Source organism: Podarcis vaucheri (genome assembly GCF_965113315.1).
Source record: "Podarcis vaucheri genome assembly, chromosome: 2".
Taxonomy (NCBI): domain Eukaryota; kingdom Metazoa; phylum Chordata; class Lepidosauria; order Squamata; family Lacertidae; genus Podarcis; species Podarcis vaucheri.
The window spans coordinates 55,619,041-55,643,015 of NC_138760.1; the positions used below are offsets into that span (position 1 = coordinate 55,619,041).

Below are 23,975 nucleotides of genomic sequence, written 5' to 3' on the forward strand. Positions count from 1 at the left end.
GAGGGGAGAAACGTCAGACTGAGCAACAAGCGTAAATGTGAGCAGGTGAGATGCTGGGCTCTGGATGTGTCTTTTTGTAAATAAATGTACATAAAACTGCTGGAGAGTCATTACTTCTTACTGAGGCTTGCTTGCCTGCCAGAGATTATTGCATATGGTACGATAACCCTGGTCCCTTGAGAAAGAGCCTAATGGACTATGCAGAAATCAAACACCAATTTTTACCTTCCCATCTCTAGGTGTCCTCTAGCAGCTCCGCATACCTCAATTTCGGGTTTATGTGGGAGAGAGTAATACAAAGCCATCTGCATAGATTGCCAAGTTCAAATTCCAGAATCCACTTTGATAGTCATGGCTTCCTTCAAAGAATTCTGGAAACTGCAGTTTCTTAAGGGTGCTGGGAAGTGTAGCTCTGTGAGGGGTAAACAATAGTTCCCATGATTCTTTGGGAGAGAAAGAGTGCTTTAAATGTATGGTGTGGGTGTGATCTATGCAAGTCTTTTTGGTGTTCAGAAAAAAATGGAATTTAGAAATATGCCAAAAGATTCTGTCATCTTGCTCCACACACCTCTCCTCTGCCAAATAACTTTTCCTAGAAGTACGTGCAGCTCAGATATTAAATAATGACTAGAAGGAATTACCAGGCTGGATTCTTGTTCCTCAGCAGTAGTCAAGTCCTTTCATTGTGGTCAATCACCAGTATCAAAACAAAAAACCACCAATTACAAAATTTAAAAGCTCAAGGCAAGGTAAAATAATATAAAATCATGTATAAAATAATATAAAATCATGTATACATGAAAGTGCAGTTTTGTGTGGTCATTTATCTGTCAAAAAGGAAACCCTTCTGACCTAGGAGTGTCCATTGGTCAATATGTTCTACTAATCCTGGGTGCTAATCATTATATGTCGTATTTTAATAGCTGCTGCACAAAATTTGGCCTCCTTCCCCAGCAGTAGATCAGGTGGGCTTAGGGATTCCCCAAGGACACCAGCTGGTTGTAGCCTGCTGCTGTGTGTGCAGATCTCTGCTCTAGAATTTTGCGGCAGTTTCATATGCCTCTGGTGGGTGATCTCAGTGCAGAAAACAGTGCACATATCACACAAAAATCCCCTTGTTTGGATCAAGGCACATTCCCTGAGGATTCCAGAGGCAACGCTAGGCTGTGATATCAAACTGGGGGATGTTTGCAAGGCTGGATGTTTATGAAGTTGACAGTGACAAAAGCCAGGATTTTCTCGTGGTGGGTGTATGTTGTCTTTTCTTCGTTTTTGGCTCTCCAAGCCAAAGCAAACTTAGCTGTGCTGAGAAACTGTGTCACTTCCTGAGATACCCGCTACTGCTCTCAAGTTTGTGGCTGTCGAGCGTCAGCTTGTGAGCAAAGTTCCTGACCTTAATTATGCCGTTTTTTCTGTTGTTCAACTCAGCGGAATCACACACCCCTCCCCTGCCCTTCACGGCCGCAGCACGGTACTGTACAGTTTGTCATCACCTAGCGTTGCGAGTGAGATCTGACCACAGCTGCCACTTAGCACCTGCTAACACGTCAGCTTGCAGACTCAAAAGGGAGAAGGGGCCCAAGAGGAACAGCTCACATGTTATTCTCCCAATGGCAATCTAAAATAAGTTAATTGTATTTGATGGCACAGAAGCACATTTATACGGGGCTTCCATTCTGAAAGTACAAACTGTTTGCAAACCATTGAAGTTCCGTCATATGCAGTCCTATTGTGCATGACAAGACACTGAGATTTTTAGGCACAGATATACATTTTACCACTGCAAAGGCTTCCAACAAAGAGTTGACAGCGACATGCATTATGGCACAGTGATAGGGCAGATGTTTTGCTTGCAAAAGACCCCAGGTGCAATCCTTGGCATGTCCTGGGGAATAATTCCGTCTGAAATCCTGGGGAGCTGCTGCCAGTAAGTGAAGACAATACTGAGAAGATCTGGATAAGCTAATGAGCTGGCCCAAAATAAGGCAGCTTTCTATGAGACAATTGGGGGCCCTTATGTTGAAAAGTCTGGTTCTGGATACGCAACCCTGTTATATCTGATCTAGATGTAACCCATGATCCCAGCATCATACGAATGAGTTCTAACTTTTCCCATGATGTGACGCTAAGGCTTAAGCTGCTAGTCCTCAACACTGGCTGCAGTCACCTGTCAGTCTTCTTTTAGCACCCAGATGCACTTCTAGTACTAGAGACCTACTTCTGCTACTCTCAAAACCAAACCATAAAACCTAAAGCAGGGGTCGGCAACCTACGGCCCATGGGCCACAAGCGGCCCACAGGGGTTGTTTTACTGGCCCATGAGCCGGCCCCGAACTGAGCCACCCGCTTGGCGAGGCCCCACACACTGTGCTAAACCGGCACAGCACAGCACGGGGACTCTCTTCCGTGGCGCCAGAAATCGTGTCTGCGCAGATGCCGGAAATCGCAGGCGCACACACTCACACGTGCCCGTGATACAGCCCACGGAGGGGGTTCCGTGGCAGTGAACTAGTCCAGGTAAGGAAAGCCTTGCCGACCCCTGACCTAAAGCAATGTTTCCTTATCCAGGATTCTTGACAGTGAGCAACCATTCCTTTATCTTCCCACCCAGAACCAACATATTGTTGAGCTCCGAGGCTTTTGCCCCAGTCATTTCCAGAAAAGGATGGAGAGAGCAGCTAATTCTGCCCTGTTTTGGGTCTCATCGTGGCACTCATCCCTTTGCCTGTTCCATCCTGCTGTGTGCATGTTCCATTTCCTTTTGTACTTTTTATTGTTTTATTTTACTTATTAATTGCATTTATGTCCTACCTATTTCTCCAAGGAGTTCAAGGTGGCGTACATGGCTGCCTCACCTCCATTCATCCCCACAATAACCCTGTGAGTGGGGATTTGAACCCTGATCTCCCAGGACCTATTCCAGCCACTACATGCATTTTGTGTGCACTTTTTAGATAAAATGAAGTTTTTAATGTAAAATGCACACTTTTCAATGCTTTTGTTCACCCATAAAAATGCATTTTGCACGTATCTTTTGCATAAAATGGTTTTTGTGTGTGTGCACTTTTTGTGCACTGAAAACACATCACAAAATCCACAGAAGTGTGTGATCCAAAGGGGAACTGCATTCTGATCCACATACAGGTTGGGGACACTTGGACAAGGTCAGTCCACCGTGAAAAGCTGACAAAGTCTCTTCCTCACACATCCTTACTCCGGGTGCATAGTGGTGGCACAAATTTTACGGCATGGAGAACAGAAATATGGGCATTGTGCAGCTGGAGGCCTGCAAGGTGAGAACAGCCATTCTTTATACAGGGAAGTGAAATGGGGAGCTGCTCCTCTTCCCACAGCAGCCACTCATTTTGAGAATCTGTTATAGGAACACAAGACTTTAAATCGGTCTGCCCCAGACAAATGGTTTCAGCATTTCAGCCTCATACTCTTTGAGAAGATCTCATAAGTCCTAGGAAAAATAAATTACCAAGAAGTATTGTTTGCCTGCCCAGCTCAGTTGTATAAAAAGCCCATCAAATAGATGGTTATAAATAGCTATTGATCATGCTATCAGTTGTGCTACACAGCCCATACTTTCTGAAGTCCACAATCTAACGAGTCTCATTTGTTGCATTTTCTTCAGTACGAACTAATTCTTGATTTATACACAACACAACAAAAGATAACTCTTGAAATGAAAACCATACTGGGGAAAGAGAATAATTCCAGAACCTATCAGCCTAAAACATTGTTGTGAAGACATATTTCAGTATCAGTGAGGCAGAGCCGAAGCTATTTTGCTCTCTAAATGGCCTTTCAAAAAAATGAGATTCTTTGCTGGTTCTCAGACTGTTTCTGAAGGGAGAGCTGCATGGGGGGGGGGAGATTTCAGCTGGGGGCAAGGCCTGAGAAAAGTTTGAGCCTTCCCAGTTAGCAACGTGCTCAAAATATTTAGGATGGACAGCAGCAGGGACCAATTGGAATCATGACACTCTCACCTCCTGAAGAACCCATTTATGATGCAAAGTAAATCCACTGAGTTCATCGAGACTCAGTGTTACCAGACTGTAACCTGGAGATTCATGAGGTAGTATTAAAAATACCGGTTAAGCCGTCACATTGCAGCTTCTCCCACCTCACCCCATTCCTTTCCCAGTCCTTCCGCCTGCCATACAGTGGTGGCAGCACATTCAGAAGTGCAGGGTCCCTTCATTATAGTCATAGACTTGCCCCCTCACAGCCACATACCCTTCTAAGATAAGGCAACCATCTAAGATTATACAATTATAGTATAGTTATACATTAAAAATCTTTAGGGATGTGTTGCAATGATCAATGCAGCTCTCTGCGTGTTGCCTTTCAAGCTAGATCAACTATTTTCTGTGCATGTACACTGGCAAATGACTTGGAGTGCTCCAATATCTTCTGCTGGAGTGACTTACGTTGTGATTTCCTTGAAGTTCCTTTGTATGTATCAGAACTTGCACACCATTCTCTTGAAAACAAAGAACCTTGTGTCTTCATTGTTCCTAACTGCTGAGCTTTGGAACGTATAAAAACCTCCTCTGTGTTCTTCCTGCACGCCTTCTCCAGAGTGACCCTAGGAGTCAATCCTTGGTGGCTGATTCATCTCCTTTCACTCTGCTTGGCTCCAATCAGCATGAGAAGACTTCTTCTCAGGTGCTAAAATGTTCCCCTTTCATGCTGACTGTGTGGCTCTAGGTCATTGGGGTTTGGTGTTGTGCAGAGCATCACTGAAATTTGAATTGCCAAGGTCTGCCACTGACTGGAGTCAGTGACCATGCTTCAGAAATAGTAATGGGTTTTGACTCCCCCCCACCCTGGACCACATCACCTCTGTTGCCATACTCTGCTGCCTACAGGGGCAAGTTGAATTCCAAGAACATGACACAGAAACCAGATGACAGCTGTAGGATGGGTGGAGACAAAGGCTAACTAGGCAGGGTATTGCAGCATCTGCTGCTAAGCTGTTAGTTTTAAAATGACAGAGCGAATTGGCAAATTACAATCTGGCAGCCCTAACCATGTGCTTTGATATAATTCCCTAATCCTAAACTTGACTGCAACATATTCATTGTTAATAACACCCAGACAAGAAAGTGTGGGTTTAAGTGCAGGTAAGATTCAGTGGGAAGGACTTCATACTAGCAGAATGTTGGGCTAAAGGATTCATTATGCTGGGGAAGGAGAAAGCGCTGCTCATAAGAGGAATACATAACAAAATGCCAGCACTGTTGTATTTTAAGAAGCCCCAAAGCAGTACAGAAATAATGTCAAAATCAAATTGCATTGCCACCTTTTCAATGACATGTTTAAAAATATAGTGGGATAACAGTGGGATTTCAATAATGCTTTTAGCATGCAAAATAGTTTACAATGATAACATTAATCTCTCTTTAATCCTTAAATAGCCTATGCAGGCAGTTATTTTTTAAAAAGAAAACACCACCTTTGGGCATCTGAGTCGGGCTCGGCCAGCCTCCCCCCCACCTCCATCCCCGAGAACCTATGGCTGAGTACTGAATAGAATTCTGCTCCTTCACAACCAGCTCCAAACCTCTACTGTCTATATTACTCTAGAATGATTTACCTAGAGCTATGTTTAAAGATTTTAAGGCTGGATTCATGTTTACGGACTGGTCATGGGAAAGAAAGCTAAGTGCTTTCCAAAAGAGAGATGTAATTAGAAAGTTGCCAATTGTGTGGGTTTGATACCACCTAATTAAAACCCTTGTGGGTTTGTGTGTGCGTGTTTAGAAGGGTAAGAGTTGAAATCGGCAAGGAGTGTCTAGGACAAAGGCATGCCTTTTGCAGCTGCACTCCTCAAACTGCTTTCAAGTGGCATGAAGAATGTGAAATGGCTCCACGGTGACACTCAGGGCTGGGTTTCTGGTGAGTAACTAATGCTTAGAGCAAACAAATGCACACACACACACACACACACACACACACACACACACCGCTCAGCAGCTTTGCTTTTACATGGGCAAAACTATTGGTGCTTTCCAAAGGATACATAAAGTTTATTGGCTATCAAGAAAGAAGGTTGTCCGGAATCCCCTACAACAAAGGAAGAACTGCTGTCTGCTGGTTGTGAAGCACTAGAAACTGATTTTCTACAAAGCCTGAAGGAATAGGCTGTGGATATAAGAAGCTACCTGAGTCAGAGCCTTGGTCTATCTATCTCAGTATGGCCTGCGCTGACTGGCAGCGGGTCACCAAGGTATCCGACAGGGAGATTTTCCCAGCCCTTCTTGGAGGTGCCAGGGATTGAACCCAGCAGCTTCTGCCTCCTCTGCAGACTCGAGGACACTTCAGCAACTGGCACATTTACTGTTTACAGTACAGACACTTTATAGTCAAAAGAGCCCAAAGCATTTTGCTGCTTCAGAAAATGGACAATACAGTGTCCCTTCCATTTTACAGAAGCCGACCTGGACTGGCAGTTGAATCTGACCAGGGCTGCCATATTCCCCAAAGTGAAATTTCGGACAATGTTGTTGAGCTTTTTTGGGAACATCTCTCCCCCCCCCAAAAAAAAGTCTTTTTTACAGCATTTGTCTTTTTTAAAAAACCACTCTAGTTCCCATATATCCAGGTTTTCCAAGATATTTTGCTGATTTGGCAAAAATCCGCCCAGATGCCATTTTGACCCTCCAATTCCTGGACGTATCCAGGAAAACCCAGAAGTTTAGCAGGCCTGTCAACACTGGCGAACCGGAAAGCATCCTCCACTGCACCAGAGGGAAGGAGGGAATGCTGAGCAGGCTGAGTGGTACTCACAGATCTATCCTTCAACAAGAGGCATTGGCAAACTCGGCCCTCCAGCTGTTTTGGGACTACAACTCCCATCATCCCTGACCGCTGGTCCTGTTAGCCGAGTTTGCCTATGCTTGTTCAACACGTCCACCCACTTCCCAGCATGTGCTGCCTCAGGCAGCTGTCTCCCTCTGCCCAATAAGAGGACCAGCCCTTGAAGAGACAGAAAAAATGCATGGGAAGGCAACCTGACACAATGATAGAAACATTCTCTTTAAGAATACAATTCAAGCACTAGAAGTACCAGTAATAGTCATTATTTGAACACGTGTGAAGCAAATTGGGCCCAACCATACATAATAAGCAATTACCTGCAAGAATTAAAATTTCTTAGCATTCCCCTCCCCTCAGCAGTATGTATGATTGTACAAAAGACACAAGAGTAAATAAGATGAGGCGACTTCCGGTTCGGCGCCAGCGCTAATGGCTGCTCCCTCTCCGAGCTCCGGAGAGAGGACGGCTCTGCGAGTTCGGGTCTGACCCGCTACGGCAAGCGGGGGACCCCTAAAATCACAGGAACGGAGCCTGTGAACAAGGAGATTCGGTGGGCACCTGAAGCGCCCCCCTTTACCGCAGAAAGAGCCTTTTTAAAGGCTCCGGAACGACAACGGGGAGCGCGGTGCTGAGAATCGCTACCCAGCCCGCAGGGTGAAGCCGCGTCGCCATTAGTGGAGAGCGCCGATTCCCTTCCTGAACAATTTGGACAAAAAAGACCCGTGAGTAAGATTGAACCTCTATTCGTGCCAAAACTACCTGAAATTAGGCTGAAAACGGGAAAGGCGAAAATTAAGGAAGTCTGCCTTCCCCCGACTGCATGACAATTAAAGCAACGAAAGTTACTGAGCTGCATCCGTATGGGACATTGTTTTTAACTGCTTGAATCCGACATTTGGACTTTGACTATCCCCTCTAGCTTGCAGGGCAGAGGGGAGGAATAAGTGACTTTATAAGCTGCATGACCAACTGAAAGGAAAGGGAACTCTCTGCAGCCTTCAACCTGGCACAAACTGCTATTAGAACAAAGGAACACTGAACTGACTTTAGACTCTTGTGAAAGTAACAAAGTGGAAGTCTTATTGCTTATTTGATACAAAGTTTTGGGACTTTGTGGATACAATATATCAGGGAAGGCTGGGACTTTATTTAATGAGAAAGTGTTGCAATATACATATAGAAGCCTCCCGATAAATTTGCTTTTCAAATACTCCTTGCCTTTGTTTACGGACATTTTGATTTGCTCCCTCTAGAGGGTAAATTAAAAGTTGCTACGCTTTGGGACAGTGGAATTTTCCCTTAGGAGAAGGCTCTCGTGGGAAACGACCTTGAGATATGAGTGGCCCAGCAGATGAGATAAGCACGAGAGTCAAGACAAGGCAATATCAACAACAGCTACAGCAACACAAGAAAAGAGGCTCGATCTCAGGCATAACCCCTACAGTGACAACACGACAAGAAAAAGGTACAGCAGTCTCCATGGATGCAGTGTCGCAAGCCCTTCTTAAGATAAACCAGTCTCTGGAGAATCTAACAAAGCAGACGGCTGAAAATACCAAGAAATTGACAGAGAATTCACAGAAATTGACAGATTTAACAACAAGACTTGACCTGAATACAGAATCTATAAACAGGCTTACACAAGAAAATTCTGCCACACGTCAAATTGCAGAGGAAGCCAGAACTATTGCTGGAGAGACCCAGGAAAAATTAGAACCGATCGCCAGGAAGGTCTATGACCACGACACAACTCTGGCATTGTGGGAACTACAAAGAAAAGAAAGGAATTTGAAATTACGATCAATTCCAGAGGACGAAGGAGACAATCTTACGGACTTTTTAACGAAAGAGTTTGCTGATTTCTGGGAAGACCTAGAGGAAGACGAATTTAAAATCACAACAGCATTTAGACTGGGCAGAAGACAGAACAGAAAGGCGCCGAGAGACTGTCTGATTACCTTGAGATCGAAGGAGGAAAGAGACAAAATTCTAAGACTGCACTTTGAAAAGGCCTTACAAATTGGGAACTCTCCGATACAGATCTTTAAAGATATTCCTAAACATATTTTGGACTTGAGAGCTTCCTATAAGGATTTGGTCTACCTGTTGAAGAAGAACACCATTCTTTTCAGGTGGGAATTTCCACAGGGACTGTCTTTTGACTATAGAGGGAAGAAGGTGAAAATAAAGACGATACAGGATAAAGACAGGTTCCTGCAAAGAAATCAGGAAGACCTACAGAAAGGAACTGTAGACCCAATTGCTGAGCAAAGGAGTGTAATTGACATCCTGAACCTTTCGTTTGGACAGAACCTTCCACCACCAACAGAGGAGGAACAACAACTGGGAGCTGTTGGAGGAATACCAGAAAAATAACAAGATGGCCCTGCAATTCCTTAGTTGGAATTGTAATGGGATGAACAGCCCTTTGAAGAGACGACAAATATTCCATATTTTGAACAGAGAACAACTGGACTTGATTTGCTTACAGGAAACCCATATAACCAGAGCACACAGGAGACTGCTTATGAATAAAAAATTGGGACAAGAATTTATTTCGTCGGACAAAGTTAAAAAAAGAGGAGTTGTGATTTATGTAAAAGAGAAGTGGGCTCCAAAAATGATGTTTAAGGATGAACAAGGAAGATATTTAGCGGTGGAGATTCAGGTACAAGGAGAAAAATTTTTGATAATTGGGATCTATGCGCCAAATGAAGGTAAAGCAGAATTTTTCAAAAAACTTCATGAAACTTTGACGGATTATTTGGAATACAATATGATAATTATGGGAGATATGAATGGTGTAGTTTCTACAAACATGGACAAGACACAAAGACTGACTCTTACTAAAGAAGGGAGACTCCCAAAGACTTTTTTCGAAATGACTGAAAATATGGACTTAATAGACATTTGGAGAACAAGGAACCCTCTTGAAAGAGAGGGAACCTTTTTCTCCCATGCAAAGATGACCTGGACCAGAATTGACCAAATCTGGGTTACTAGTGGAATGGCTCCAAAGATTAAGAAGGTAGAAATCTGCCCAAAAACCTGTTCCGACCATAACGCCGTGAAGATGGAAATGAAATTTACAACAACTGGTCAGTTTAGATGGAGAATGAATGACACCCTATTTCGAGATAGAGAGATCCACATGAAGGCCCAAAAAACTCTAAAGGACTATTTTGAAATCAATCTAAAGGGCGATGTGGAAAAAAGAGTGATCTGGGACGCAAGTAAAGCTGTGATGCGAGGATTTTTGATTCAACAAAACTCAATAAAGAAGAGAAAACAGAATGAGAAAAAGGAAAAAATTTTGGAAAAGATAAAAGAAGGAGAGGAAAAATTAAGATCAAAACCAAAGTCTCAGGAGATTTTGAGGGAGATTAAGTTGTATCAAACACAATATATGGAATTGATGAACCAAGAGATAGAATGGAAAATAAAGCAAATGAAACAAAAGACATTTGAGTCGGCAGACAAATGTGGTAAACTTCTGGCATGGCAACTTAAGAAAAGACAGAAATTAAACACAGTTACAAGTCTAGAAGTGGATGGAAAAAATATATCTAAACCCAACGAGATAAGAAATTGCTTTGTGAGTTATTTCAAAAAACTCTATTCCCAAGGATTACAAAATGAAGAGGACATAGATAAATTCCTTAATAAATATGGATTACAAAAAATCTCTCATCATAGCAAGGTGGAGCTAAACCAGAGAATAACAGAACAAGAGATAGAGGGTGCCATTCAGGATATGCAATTGGGCAAATCTCCAGGGCCAGATGGACTGACTTCCAGATATTACAAATCTTTAAAGGAATGGCTAATACAACCGTTGAAGGAAGTTTGTAACGAGATCTTAGAGGGAAAAAAGGCACCCGAATCGTGGAAAGAAGCATATATCTCACTCATACCAAAGACAGAGACTGAAAAGACTCAATTGAAGAACTACCGCCCAATTTCATTATTGAATGTGGATTACAAAATTTTTGCAGACATTTTAGCAAAAAGATTTAAAAGAGTATTGATGGAGAAGATTCACAGAGACCAAGCAGGCTTTCTCCCAAAAAGACACCTCTCAGACAATGTTAGGAACATAATAGACATTTTGGAAAAGTTAGAGGTGAATATAAATACTAAAGCAGTTTTGATATTTGTGGATGCGGAGAAAGCCTTTGACAATATTTCGTGGAGTTTTATGAAAAAGAATCTTCATGGGATGGGGGTAGGACAAGGATTTGAGAATGGTATGGGTGCAATATATTCTGAACAAAAAGCTAAGCTAATTGTAAACAATGTAATAACTGAGGAACTTAAGATAGAAAAAGGAACACGACAGGGGTGCCCAATTTCCCCATTGCTTTTTATTTCGGTCCTGGAGGTGTTGCTGAACATGATTAGAGATGACCAGCAAGTTAAAGGTGTACAGGTCGGAACTAAACACTATAAGTTAAGAGCGTTCGCAGATGACCTTGTATTGACTTTGCAGGAGCCAAACACTAGTACAAAAAGAGTGTTGGAAATAATCCAACAATTTGGGCAGGTAGCCGGATTTAAATTGAATAAACAAAAAACTAAAGTCTTAGGGAAAAACCTAACAGATATGGAAAAGAATAAGTTTCAAGAAGAGACAGGTCTGACGGTGGTTAAGAAGGTGAAATATCTAGGGGTTAATTTAACATCTAAAAATTTGAATCTGTATAAGGATAATTATGAAAAATGCTGGTCAGAAATTAAAAAAGATCTAGAAATATGGTCAAATTTGAGATTGTCAATGTTAGGCCGAATTGCAGTGATTAAGATGAATGTATTGCCTAGAATGTTGTTTTTATTTCAAACTTTGCAGATTATTGACAAGATGGACTGTTTCAAGAGGTGGCAGAAAGATATTGCGAAATTTGTCTGGCAGGGCAAAAAGCCCAGAATAAAATATAAAATATTAACAGATGCAAAAGAAAGAGGGGGATTTGCCCTGCCGGACTTAAAATTGTACTATGAAGCAGCAGCATTCTGCTGGCTGAAAGAGTGGATGCTCCTCGAGAATACAGATATCTTGGACTTAGAAGGTTTCAATAATGCATTTGGCTGGCATGCATATCTATGGTATGACAAAATCAAAGTGCATAGTGCCTTTAAAAATCATATTGTAAGGAAAGCGTTGTTCAATGTTTGGATGAGATATAAAGATCTGTTGGAAAACAAAACCCCTAGATGGTTGTCACCCTTAGAGGCTAAGGCCCACAAGAAAGTTAATATGGAGGACGGATGGCCAAAGTATTGTGAGATCTTAGAACAGGATGGAGAGAAACTGAAATTAAAGAGTCATGAAAAACTAAAACCCAAAGTACAAGATTGGCTCCACTACTATCAAATAATGGAGGTTTTCAAACAAGACAGGAAAATTGGCTTCCAGGTGGAAAAATCAAAACTTGAGACAGAACTGTTAGAACCCAATACTAAGAACTTGTCAAGAATGTATAACTTGCTGTTGAAATGGAATACACAAGATGAAACAGTTAAATCAGTTATGATTAAGTGGGCACAGGACATTGGTCATAATATTATGTCTGCTGACTGGGAAAGGTTGTGGAACACTGGTATTAAATTTACGGCATGTAGTGCTTTAAAGGAAAATGTTATGAAAATGGTCTATAGGTGGTACATGACCCCAGTTAAGCTAGCAAAAATTTACCATTTGCCTGATAACAAATGTTGGAAATGTAAGGAAACTGAAGGTACTTTTTATCATCTTTGGTGGACATGCCCGAAGATTAAGGCTTTCTGGGAGATGATATATAATGAAATGAAAAAGGTATTTAAATATACCTTCCTTAAGAAACCAGAGGCCTTTCTCTTGGGCATTGTCGGCCAATTGGTGCCAAAAAAGGACAGAACTTTTTTCATGTATGCAACAACAGCAGCAAGAATACTGATCGCAAAGTATTGGAAGACACAAGATTTACCCACCTTGGAAGAATGGCAGATGAAAGTGATTGACTATATGACATTGGCGGAAATGACGAGCAGAATTCGTGACCAGGGAAAGGAGACTGCGGAAGAAGACTGGAAGAAATTCAAGATTTATCTTAAGAACTATTATAAACTTGATGAAGCTTAGAATGTCGAGATTTTACAGAGAGAAAGGGTTGCAGTAATATAAGATCAGATTAAGAAAGGACCATGATGAATTAGGATGGGAAAGAACATTTATAAGTTGCTATAAAATTTGGACATGAGGATGCAGAAAGGGGAGGTATGGGGAAGTCCGAGGAAAGAAGTCTATGAAAGGATATTTTGAAATTATATTTGTTTGTTTGTTTGTTTTTCTTTTATGTTTGTTTGTTATAAAAACTTTTGTAAAACTAATAAAAATTTTATAAAAATAAAAAAAAAAGAGTAAATAAGATGAGCTTTCTCTGTGTAGTCTTGCTAATTTCCAGCAATATTATACACCCTTTCAATTATAATTCTCTTCTATTGAGAGGGTATAATTTAAGTAAGCTTCCCATTCCACAATAAGGCTTTTCATTCAGCTGAGTTATTAATAGGGTTTTGTTTTGTTTTAAAAAAAAGACCTCATTCACTGAGAAAATGGATGGTCAATCACTGTTCCCCTTTCCTTATGACTCTAATCGAGTTGTGCTTTCCACTCTAACAACTGATGCTCATTATCTCACAAAGCTATTCTAGGGTAAGCGGCACTTAAAATCCACAGATTCAGTTTCCCTTCTTTGCAATAATGAAACCTCAATCCGATCTGCCCAGCAGACTGTCCGGCATCTTGTTTTCTGTCTTGCTAGCTTTCAACCATCTACTACGATTGCCACCTCATCAGCAGAGCTTTAAATATTTCAGTACAATGGCTGATTGTCCTATCCTGACACTTTTGTACACTGCCCCATCATCATCTATAGTAGTGAGAAGGGCTCCAAGATGCATCACAGAGCAGCGAGGGAAGGAGGTAACCGCAAATCAGGGGACTGGAAAGCAATATGGCAGGAGGATCCGCTGCTGTCTTGTTTCCCACTGAATTGGGAGGCTTAAAGGTGTCTGGGCCTCAAGTAGGGATGGGCTAATCTGTCAATTTCAGTTTCCCACAGTTTCTTATTTTTCCACTCTTAAGTTCAGTTCTCCACATTCCCACACCTGTTTGTGATTTATTTGTTTCTAAAAGCCTTTATGAAAATTCATCAGCATTTCAGCTCAAAATTATCCTAATATATATGTATATATTTGTCTAATATAGACATTTTTGCAAACCAATGTTTCCTAATATACTGCACTTCTGTATGCTATTTTCAATAATATGTGCATTTGTATGCACATTTCAATATGTGCATTTTTGACTGGAGAATAGCATCACAAATGCATAATGTATTTATTTTATTTATAAAAATATTTATATACTGCAGTTTTATTTTAAAAACTAACATGGTTTGCAACAGTTATCATACGCTAAAAGGCATACAACAATTAAAATCACTAGCTGACTGTTAAAGCAATTATTTTACTTGTATGCATAAGCCTGGTGGCATAAAAAAGTTATCAGCAAACATTTAAAAGTTACATTAAGATGGCTGTGTTTTGGTTTGCACACTGTTTTTGGAAAGGAAGAATTAGGTAGGTTCGCCTTTAAATGTGAATGGAATTGAATTTCTCCCTCATTCCTAGTTGCAAGGACATAACTCTAGCATCTACCTGTTGGGGAGGCAAAATCACAACAGCAGTCAGCATTCCTATCTGGGAACAGGACACCTTCCATTTTGGATTCTCAGTGGGCTGGAAATCTGAATGCTGGCATGAACGGAAACACTTCAAGTTGACTTTGATGGAGAAGGCAAAATCCAAGTGGCCAAGATTTCTACTGAGGGACATCTGAGGGCATGTTAATACCATTTCCGTTTTTTAAAATAGGCTCTCCAAATCTGAGTGCCACAGATTCAATGCAAAATAGTTTTGAAATACTTTTTTTAAGAGAGGTTGGTCGGATAAGAGCAGCTGCAAGGAACTTATGAGGGCAGGCAATGTGGTGCCCTTCAGATGTTTAGAGCAGCAACTCCCATCAGCCCTGCACAGTATGGACAATGGTCAGTGAGGATGGGAGTGGTGCTCAAAAACCTCTGGAGGGCACCACTTTGACTATCCCTGACATCATGACACCAAGGCTCCTCCAGACTATGCATTGCATTTCTCACATGCTCAGTAGACTCTGCAAGGGAGATGTGTTAGCCCATGAAAGTTTGCTTAGGACACTTTGTTCATTTTGAGAAAAGTGCAAGTGATGGTGTCTTGGCAACCTAGCAAAGGTACAGTGTACACTTTTTTGTTGGGGGCAGGAAAGGAGTGAGTCTAATTTGGGGCAATGAACAATCTGTCCCAAATTAACTGTCGTCATATGGGCTGGATAAAACACACAGGTTAAATAGAATCACATAGAACATATGATGAAGGAAATAAGATACGGTGAAGGGAATGTGATACAGAAGACTGGAGCCCAGATAGGGAAGGACAACGGCCGAATGGAGAGTTCAGAAAAGATTTTCCTTGATGCCACATTTCCGAATCGCTTATGTAATCTTCAAAACCAGGAGTTAGAGGCTGGAAGCATGAGATTAGCATTGCTTCTCATGCAATGGCAGAAGTCTGTCCATTACTGAAGCCCATAAATACCGGTAAATACACAGATCAGGTGTTGGATAAGAGTAGAGGATGATGATGATTGTCATTCTGGCATTTTCATATTTTGTTTTAATTATTTTTTAAAATAATAATCCTGGCATCAAGTATTTTGGGGTACCAATTTTGTCAGCAATTCTTCGCTCAGCATTCAGGCTGCTTCTGATACACCCGTGGACTTTAGGCAAGGCTTATCTAACAGCAGGGATGCTGCTCCCAGAGAAGATAAAGCTCACATCACTACACTTTGGTAGGAGGCCTATCCATACTATGCTACATTTAACTTCTGTTAGCAGCTTTAGTTGTCAACAAACTTAGTTGTTAGCAAACTTGAGTGAGTAGGATTCACCACTTATATAATTGATGAGATTGCTATTATTTGTTTATTTAATGTATGCTCAAGGCAGCATACACAGTCCTCTCCTAAATCAATTGCATAAATTGGTTATTGAGACCCTTCTGTGTGTGTTTGTGCCAGACTCAATAGGACATTTTTGCCTGTCACATACCTAGACCATTTGACCTCACACTACATGTGTGTGCCTCAGTGGGATTTGACAGAGAACAGTGAGCTATCTTGGGCTCTAATGAGAGATAACTGAAAGTGTTCTACCTGCCTCCTTTCATAAGCACTTGTGTCTCACTTCTGCCCAAGCTTAGAAGACAGCATAAGGGAAATATGGTGGTAGTCTTCCAAAGTGTCCCCTTGCAGAGCTGGCCAACCCAGACTGGCAGTTGTGGCAGGAGAGGAAAAATGCCTTTCTTTTCCTGTCCTACTGTTCTGGAATTTAAAAATAATGAAACACACAATTCAAAACAAACACAATGCGCAAAATAGTAAAAATAATAACAGTAAGGAAAAACTGAAAGGCAACTGTTGTAAGAGCAGCAGTCACAAAAATGCCGGTCAAAGATAAAACTAAACATTAAAGAATAACAATGACTAAACATTAAAAGTATTAAAAACACTGACATACAGATATCTTTAACAGAGCTCTTAAAAGAGGCAGGAGAAAGAAGCTTGGCAGTTCTTCATTTGGAGGGCATGAAATGGCTCTGGTGCCACCACCACACAGTAGACCACATCTCTTATACCTGCCCACCTGTTCCCACATGGGAAAGAGAGCAGGACCCTGACATTGATCATAAAGCAGGTGGTTCCTATGTGCCTGAATTAAACTCCATAAACCCAGGAAAAAAGTTCTATAGGAGGACAGAGAAACCTTTTCAGTCTGAGGGCCACACTCCCTTTTGGGCAAGGGGCTGAATCTCAGAATTTAGGATAAGTGAGATAGCACAAAGGCTCCATGTGCAAGCTGATCCAAAGTGAAAACTGGGTGTAAGCATGTAATATGCTGACAGCACCAAGTTGCCTCTTGCTGCTGAGTCAGCCGACAGATTTCTACAGTTTCCCATATCTCCTGGAATGTTTGCAAGCACTGTCATGAGGGCAGAAAACTCACAGAATGCAACAGTTCAGTACCCTGAACTGTCCCAGGAAGTTTTTAACTCTGCATACTAGGCTGCCACCAATATTCATGTAATATTTTCATTTACCGGAAATTCGCTCAGCAATAAAAAGATTAAGTCATGTGAAATATTTTCACACAGTTTACGGACCCAGTCATGCAACAACCACAGATCGGCAACCAGTGGCTGTGTTTGTACATAACAATAAGCCAGACTTTTTGACATGTCATTGTTTATTGTGTATGAGCATCATGCCAGTACTTGCTGCCCAATTTGCTCCTGCTTCACTCCTCCCCAGCAGGAGCATGATAAGCAAATCAGAAAGCTTCAGCTTCCTGCTACGTTTGAACCAGAAATCATGGTTTGTTGCTCCCCAACAAGCCATGATCAGGAAGCCAACAACATGCCATGGCTACAGGTTGGCTGGTGATCGTGGCTTGTTAGAGAGAAATAAACCACAAGCTCTGGTTCAGATGTAACACAGAACTAAGGCTTCCTCGGTTATTTATCCTGTTCACACCAGAGGAGGTGAGGTGAGTGCACCAGCATGCTGCTCACTCTAGATAAACCACTCTAAGACAGAAAGTCCAGCTAATAATGTGCAAATGTAGCCAGAGTCAAGCATAGCCTTGGTGCAACCTCAAGCCAAAAGAGCCGAGCAATCACGCCAAACTACAGCTCTAGGTGATGGTCAATCAGAGTAGAAATATACACGAGGGAAGAGTACTGAAGCTCCTGGCCTTACTTCCCAGGGAATAGGGGTCTCATAACAACTCTCAGCACACTTAACAAATCCAGGATTCTTTCGGGAATGTCATGACTGCTTTAAGAGGTATGATACTGCTTTAAATGCATAGCATGTGGATGGAGCCCGGAAGTCTGTTTTTATTGCTGTCTCTAATGAATATATAATTTCTGTAAACTACTTAGAATATTGTTTTTTATTAAGTGGTATATTAATCTTGTTAAACAAATAAACAAATATGTGGTATAGTGATTAGTGTGTGAAATTGGACCTGGGAAGACCTGAGATCAAATTCCCACTCAGCCATGAAGGTCATTGGGTGAGCTGAGGCCCGTCGCTCTCCCTCAGTCTAATTGCGGCTCATGAAGTTGTGTAGATAAAAGGCAACACGGTGGAGAAATATGGGTGTTGCCTTGAGCAACTTGGAGTTAAGAGAGGATACAAATGTAATAAACAATTCTATTTATAATAAAGACTGGTTCTGACACCTTTGTCTGCAGGTGTGTATTAGGCTGCAGTCCTAAACTTACTTACCTGGAAGTATGTCCCACTGAACTCAGCAGGGCTTACTCTGAGTAGGCATGTATAGTCTTGTATTCTGAGTCTTCTTTAGGGAATCCAGAAATACTGTTGGCAGAGTAAACATGTTTGCATTCCAGTGAATGTGCTGTACTGCATGCTAGTCTCCTGTACCTAAGCCAGTGATTTGGTCTCTCTGGAAAATTGGGGGGGGGGGGTTGCAGGAAAATGCCCTATTCAAATCAGAGGTATGTGCCATAGAGTAATTTGCAATGTTTTTAGTAAGCAAATCTTAAAAAGTTGAAACTGTTAGACCTGCTTAATATTGCATCTGAAGTGGTCATCCGTTCACTGATATTAATGAACTTATGAAACAGAATATTTTCCGTGGAAAAATAAAATGCCTGGAAATTTTCCCAAAGCATTTTTCATTTTGGAATATTTTCTGCCCCCCACCACTGACCTAAAAGCCATATGCTGTGTGAAACAGGCTTCATTAGCAAACATCATCTGATTTTGCCAAGTCCCCTGCGTCAGGTTTCACAGTGCTAGGACAGTCTGTTAATGTTTATCTGAAGAGAAAATGTGTTTGTTGACTTGGTGACTTTTCTCAATTGTGTACCCTTCTAGTGTCATTATTCCACATACAGTACAGCCCTGAGATGTGGTCAGGCTTCTTACCAAGATGAAGCAACACACTGGGCCTGCTTAGGACCTCATAATGAGCAAGAAGAGGGGAGGAACCAATCAATAACACTAAAAAACAAAACAAAAACTGCAATGATCTGCCTGCTGTTTGAGTACGATGATTGGTATCCAGCAAGCACAAGGCACCCAATAACATGTCATGTGGAATACTACTAGGAGAAGCTCCCTCAATCTAAACTTCATTTTTCTAAACACTGAAATATCTACTGAGTTTGAATCTACTTTAAAACATACTTCAAGACCCAGGATGTACTTCATTGCAAGAAGGCTGTAATAGTAGTGTTTTTATTGCTTTCTCTTCTCCTTCCACACTTATTCATTTTGGAAGGTCCATGGGACACGGGTGGCGCTGTGGGTTAAACCACAGAGCCTAGGACTTGCCGATCAGAAGGTCAGCGGTTCAAATCCCCGCGACAGGGTGAGCTCCCGTTGCTCGGTCCCTGCTCCTGCCAACCTAGCAGTTTGAAAGCATGTCAAAGTGCAAATAGATAAATAGGTACCGCTCCAGCGGGAAGGTAAACGGCGTTTCCGTGTGCTGCTCTGGTTCGCCAGAAGCAGCTTAGTCATGCTGGCCACATGACCCGGAAGCTGTCTGTAGACAAACGCCGGCTCCCTCGGCCTATAGAGCGAGATGAGCCTTCACCTTTAAGTACCTCACCCTTCAGACTGTCCAAATTACCTGTTCTCTTGATTCTCAACCAATTTCCCACCTTCATGGGAAAATGTTAAATAAACCCCTCAACAAAACATGTGTTTCAAAAGGTTGGGAACAGTGCAGAGCGTTGAATTTTACAGTATCCCAGATTTGTTGTCCTAGAAGGTTCCTCTCCTTACATTCTGTTTCATAGTGCTCTGTCCATTCTTGGGCCAGAAACCCTAGTCTGAGCTCAGTGGACCAGTGGTCTGATTCCATCAAAGGCACCTTTCTGTATACAGGAACAGGAAGCATGTTTCATAATTACAACACATGTTTACTCAGCAGTAACTCCCACTGTGTTCATTGGTGTTTAGGTAAAGGTAAAGGTAAAGGTACCACTGCCCGAACGGGCCAGTCTTGACAGACTCTGGGGTTTGTGCGCCCATCTCACATCTATTGGCCGGGGGCCAGCGCTGTCCGCAGACACTTCCGGGTCACGTGGCCAGCGTGACAACGCTGCTCTGGCGAGCCAGAGCCGCACACGGAACGCCGTTTACCTTCCCGCTGGTAAGCGGTACCTATTTATCTACTTGCCCCCGGGGGTGCTTTCGAACTGCTAGGTGGGCAGGCGCTGGGACCGAGCAGCGGGAGCGCACCCCGCCGCGGGGATTCGAACCGCCGACCTTTCGATCGGCAAGCCCTAGGCGCTGAGGCTTTAGCCCACAGCGCCACCCGCGTCCCTTCATTGGTGTTTACTCCATTGTAAATCCATTTAGGATTGTAACCTATGGGTAAATGAAGAGATACAGGAGACAATCCATGATTGCTTCCCTATCCTGTTTGGAAAGAGAGCTGCTCTGAGCCTATCCCTTAAGTGTACTTGACAAGCAGGAGGGAGAATTGTCAGAGTTCTGCCAGTAGGATTTCCCCTCCAAAGCTTGCAGCAACATGTCCTTCCTCTTGCATCCAAGTTCAGGAAGGGCCGGGCTTTTGAGTCCCGTAATAACTTGACCTGAGTAAAAACAAGCCTCAAGCCTGACAGAGGCACAAGTTGAAAGGTTTATGAAGGTGCATTATGGGACGGGAAATATGAATGTGGCAAAAAATGCTTTTGAACTGCAGAGCTTTTTTAAAGAATGAAGCGAGCCATGATCGTATAGTGGTTAGTACTCTGCGTTGTGAACTGCAGAGCTAAGGGGTTGGGCTGTGCTCAGAAAGCAGAGGTAGATGGAAGAGTTTTGTGAAAAATTAAATGTTGCACATTCTGCAAACAGCATTTCTCATGGGACTCAGCAAATCTTTCACTGGCTCAGCTAGAAAGGAGACAGGCAGGCAGGAGTCTTCTGTGTTTCCAGAGAAAGGAACTTCCCTATCAAGCATGTGTTGAATAAAGACACACCAGCCAGGGCATGCCATTAATGAATGAGTGATGCCCACTGTGGTGTTTGCTAAGCAAAAAAAAAAAGGGAGTGTAAAACAGCAGAAAGTCCATCAGTGCTTTAATATGTACAAAACAAAGAGAGGCAATCCCAAAGGCGTTTTGAGCACAAACTCTCCATACATTCCAGTCAACACTATACAGTTCATACCACTTGCTCTCACTTTCATTAAGAGTTGTTTGCAGACTTTCATTCTTGTTTTGAGAAAGGCTTTCAGCCTTTATTTATTTGTTTGTTTGTTTGTTTTTTGCCACGGTGATCGATGTCCGGCCTGCAGACAACACCGTGAACTACCTTACCACAAAAAGATTGCAAATGCCAGTTTCATATCACAATGCAAAGATTGTTCCCTCCCCCCATACATCATACATGCTTCTCATTACTTTACCATTCTTTTAGCAGCCCCTTGCTTGAAATTACATTGTGTCAGACAATAAACAAAATATAAGTCCATACATATTTATATAAAGTGCTTTGAGTGCGTCCCCAACACACTTTTATTTTAAAGTGAGGCTAGGCCTAAAAGAACAAAACAAGTTTTCCCCCCTTCCCCAATGTTTTCCCCATCAAGACACTATTCTAGGAAACTTCTTATTAGAATTCTCAGGGTCTGATCCAAATGTATATATTGGCTGCCGGCAGCATGAAAGACACCATGATTGGCCAGTAGCTATTTCAAGCAATTAAAATAATAATAATGGACAAACACATTCAAAGATATTGAAACAACAACAGTTCTGTGCTAACAGGAAGTCTCTGATATTAAGAGAGCCAAGGAAAATGACTTCAACTTCCAAGAAGTTGACCTATCACTCAAAGCATCATTTCAGAGAGATGGAAGAACTTTCGCTTTGAATGTCACATGACATGAATCAAACCCATGCAACTATCTTGGCCCCTTAGATATGCCTGCGGGAGGAGGGAAGAGGCAAAGAGGTCTGCCCTGACACCACACAAGGTTGTTAATGTAGAAAGGGGACAAGAATTCGTTGAAGGAAGACAAGGCATTCTCTGATGCCTGGGATTTCTAAACCACTGCTGCTTGAGTTTTGAAGTTGACTTGTTTCAACAAACCATAGCTAAGATTAACCAGAGTTTAGAATTGGGGCATGATGCTAAACTACAGTAACTAGAAACAGATGTGAAATCTTCTGATCTCCTTCTTAGGGATGTGCCAGAGGAAGAGAGGGGTGCACAAACCGAAGGCAGCTCATTCCCATCATCATAAACCATGGTTTACTGTGATTTATAAATTTACCTATGGTGAACTATTGTCCTTAAAAATGCTGGGGGTGGGTTTCAATATTGCAAACATAAGAAATATATATATAGTATTATGTTTTACTTCTTGCAATTTCCCTGATGTTTACAGCGGGGGTAGGGGTGGGGAAGGGAATCTCTGGTTGTGCTGGGGAGCTTAAAATAGCACTCTGTTCCCAAAAGATTGGGAAGGCCTTCAGTTCAGCTACCCAGATGCTAAGTGGAGGAATTAGAATAATAATGAGCAGATAGGCAGACAAACAGGAAATGAAAATGTGCCACTGCCTTGTAGAGAGGCAGCAGATTGCATTATATCCTCTGCTGTGTCAGTCTCGGGCACTTTCACATCCCCTTGTCAATCATGCCCTGAAAATAAAGTTGTGCATGGAATGGGGGAGGGTTGAACTTATGTAAAACATCAATAGTTGGATCATCTGCAAGTTTGTTCTGCGTCCTGACAGGACCAAAGACCCTGACGACATAGCTTGGCACTTGTCTTCCACCCACTTCAGACTTCCTACCCCCCTCTTTCTTGCACCTGTTGACTCATGCATCATATCAGATTCCCATCTGACAGCCCTGGAGCTGACATACAGGAAACTCAGAAGAAAAAGAAAGCAACTTGTCAGAAAATCTAGCAAACCAGAAAGCAGGCAAATCAAAACCAGGCTGAGCTGACTCAGCGTTTCTCCATAAAAAGGGATCCTATGCTCCAGCTCCTGGGAAACTGAGTATAGGACTGGCAGCCTTAGAAAGTCTCCTATGGAGCCATAGGCTGTTTCAAAAGTGTGTCCAAAAATACTGAATCCTTTGAAATACAATGAATCACAATCTTCGTTGCCATGAGTCAAATTAATCTGGGGAAAAACAATGCATACTTCCTTCTGTCTGGTCCCTTCCAACTCCACGATTCTATAAGTCTTCTCCTCTCCCAAGTACATTAGAAATTAATGGGAGTTAGGCTTTGGTTGCCAGGTGAGGGAGCTCTGTGCCAATGGAAGAAACACAAATGGATTTTTAGGAAGCTGCCTTATATTGAGTCAGATTGGTCCATCTAGCTCAGCTCTGGCAAAGGCACTCCATGGTTTCAGACAGGATTCCTCACCAGCCCGACCTGGAGAGGCTGGATATTGAACCTGGGACCTTCTGCAGATGCTGCCTTTCTCGATTATTTCATTTCATTATTCTGTATTTCACTACATCTATGGGTTATGCACGACAGGTCACTGTGTCATATACTGCAACTGAAGGAGGCTCACATCCAGCAGTTCACATGGAAGGTGGCCAATGTTTGCTGGCCCACTCATAATGTGTGTGGACACCACACAGAGACACCACACTAAACTGAGTTGGACAGCCTCAGGGAGATGATTGTGCATCCCCAGCAACAGTTTCAGCCTTATTAGTAAAGCTCAGTTCAGATGTAAAAGCAAAAACATTCAGAATAATATTTCAAGAATTATCTCCTGCTTCTAGAATCCTAACAGTTTGTCATTTGTTGTCGTTGTTTGAGATGTTTTTATTTTTTTTTTAATCAAAAAGTGACAAGAGTTGTACACCCTACTCAGATCAGGAAACAGGGTGAGTTTGAGTGACACAGCAACAAGCTTTGTCACGACACACTTTCAGCTTTTGTTCAAAAGCAGCAGTACTGATTAGTTTTGCAGAAGAGCACAGAATGATTTGCGGG

At 42.2% G+C, this 23,975-nt stretch overlaps 1 protein-coding gene across 4 annotated transcripts in view; it reads right to left on the reverse strand.

The window, feature by feature from the left end:
• Window positions 1-23,975, reverse strand: part of ADRB2 (adrenoceptor beta 2) — a 70,830-nt gene that overhangs the window by 43,619 nt on the left and 3,236 nt on the right. The window contains exon 2 of one of the 4 annotated variants that reach the window (XM_082213061.1): window positions 20,340-21,034. The exons of 2 other annotated variants lie outside the window; for them this stretch is intronic. In XM_082213061.1, the coding sequence (XP_082069187.1) occupies window positions 20,835-21,034 (200 nt within the window). In that variant the 3' untranslated portion in view covers window positions 20,340-20,834. Of the gene's footprint in view, window positions 1-20,339; window positions 21,035-21,068; window positions 23,272-23,975 lie in introns of those variants that run through there. One more of the 4 variants, XM_082213064.1, reaches the window with a different exon arrangement.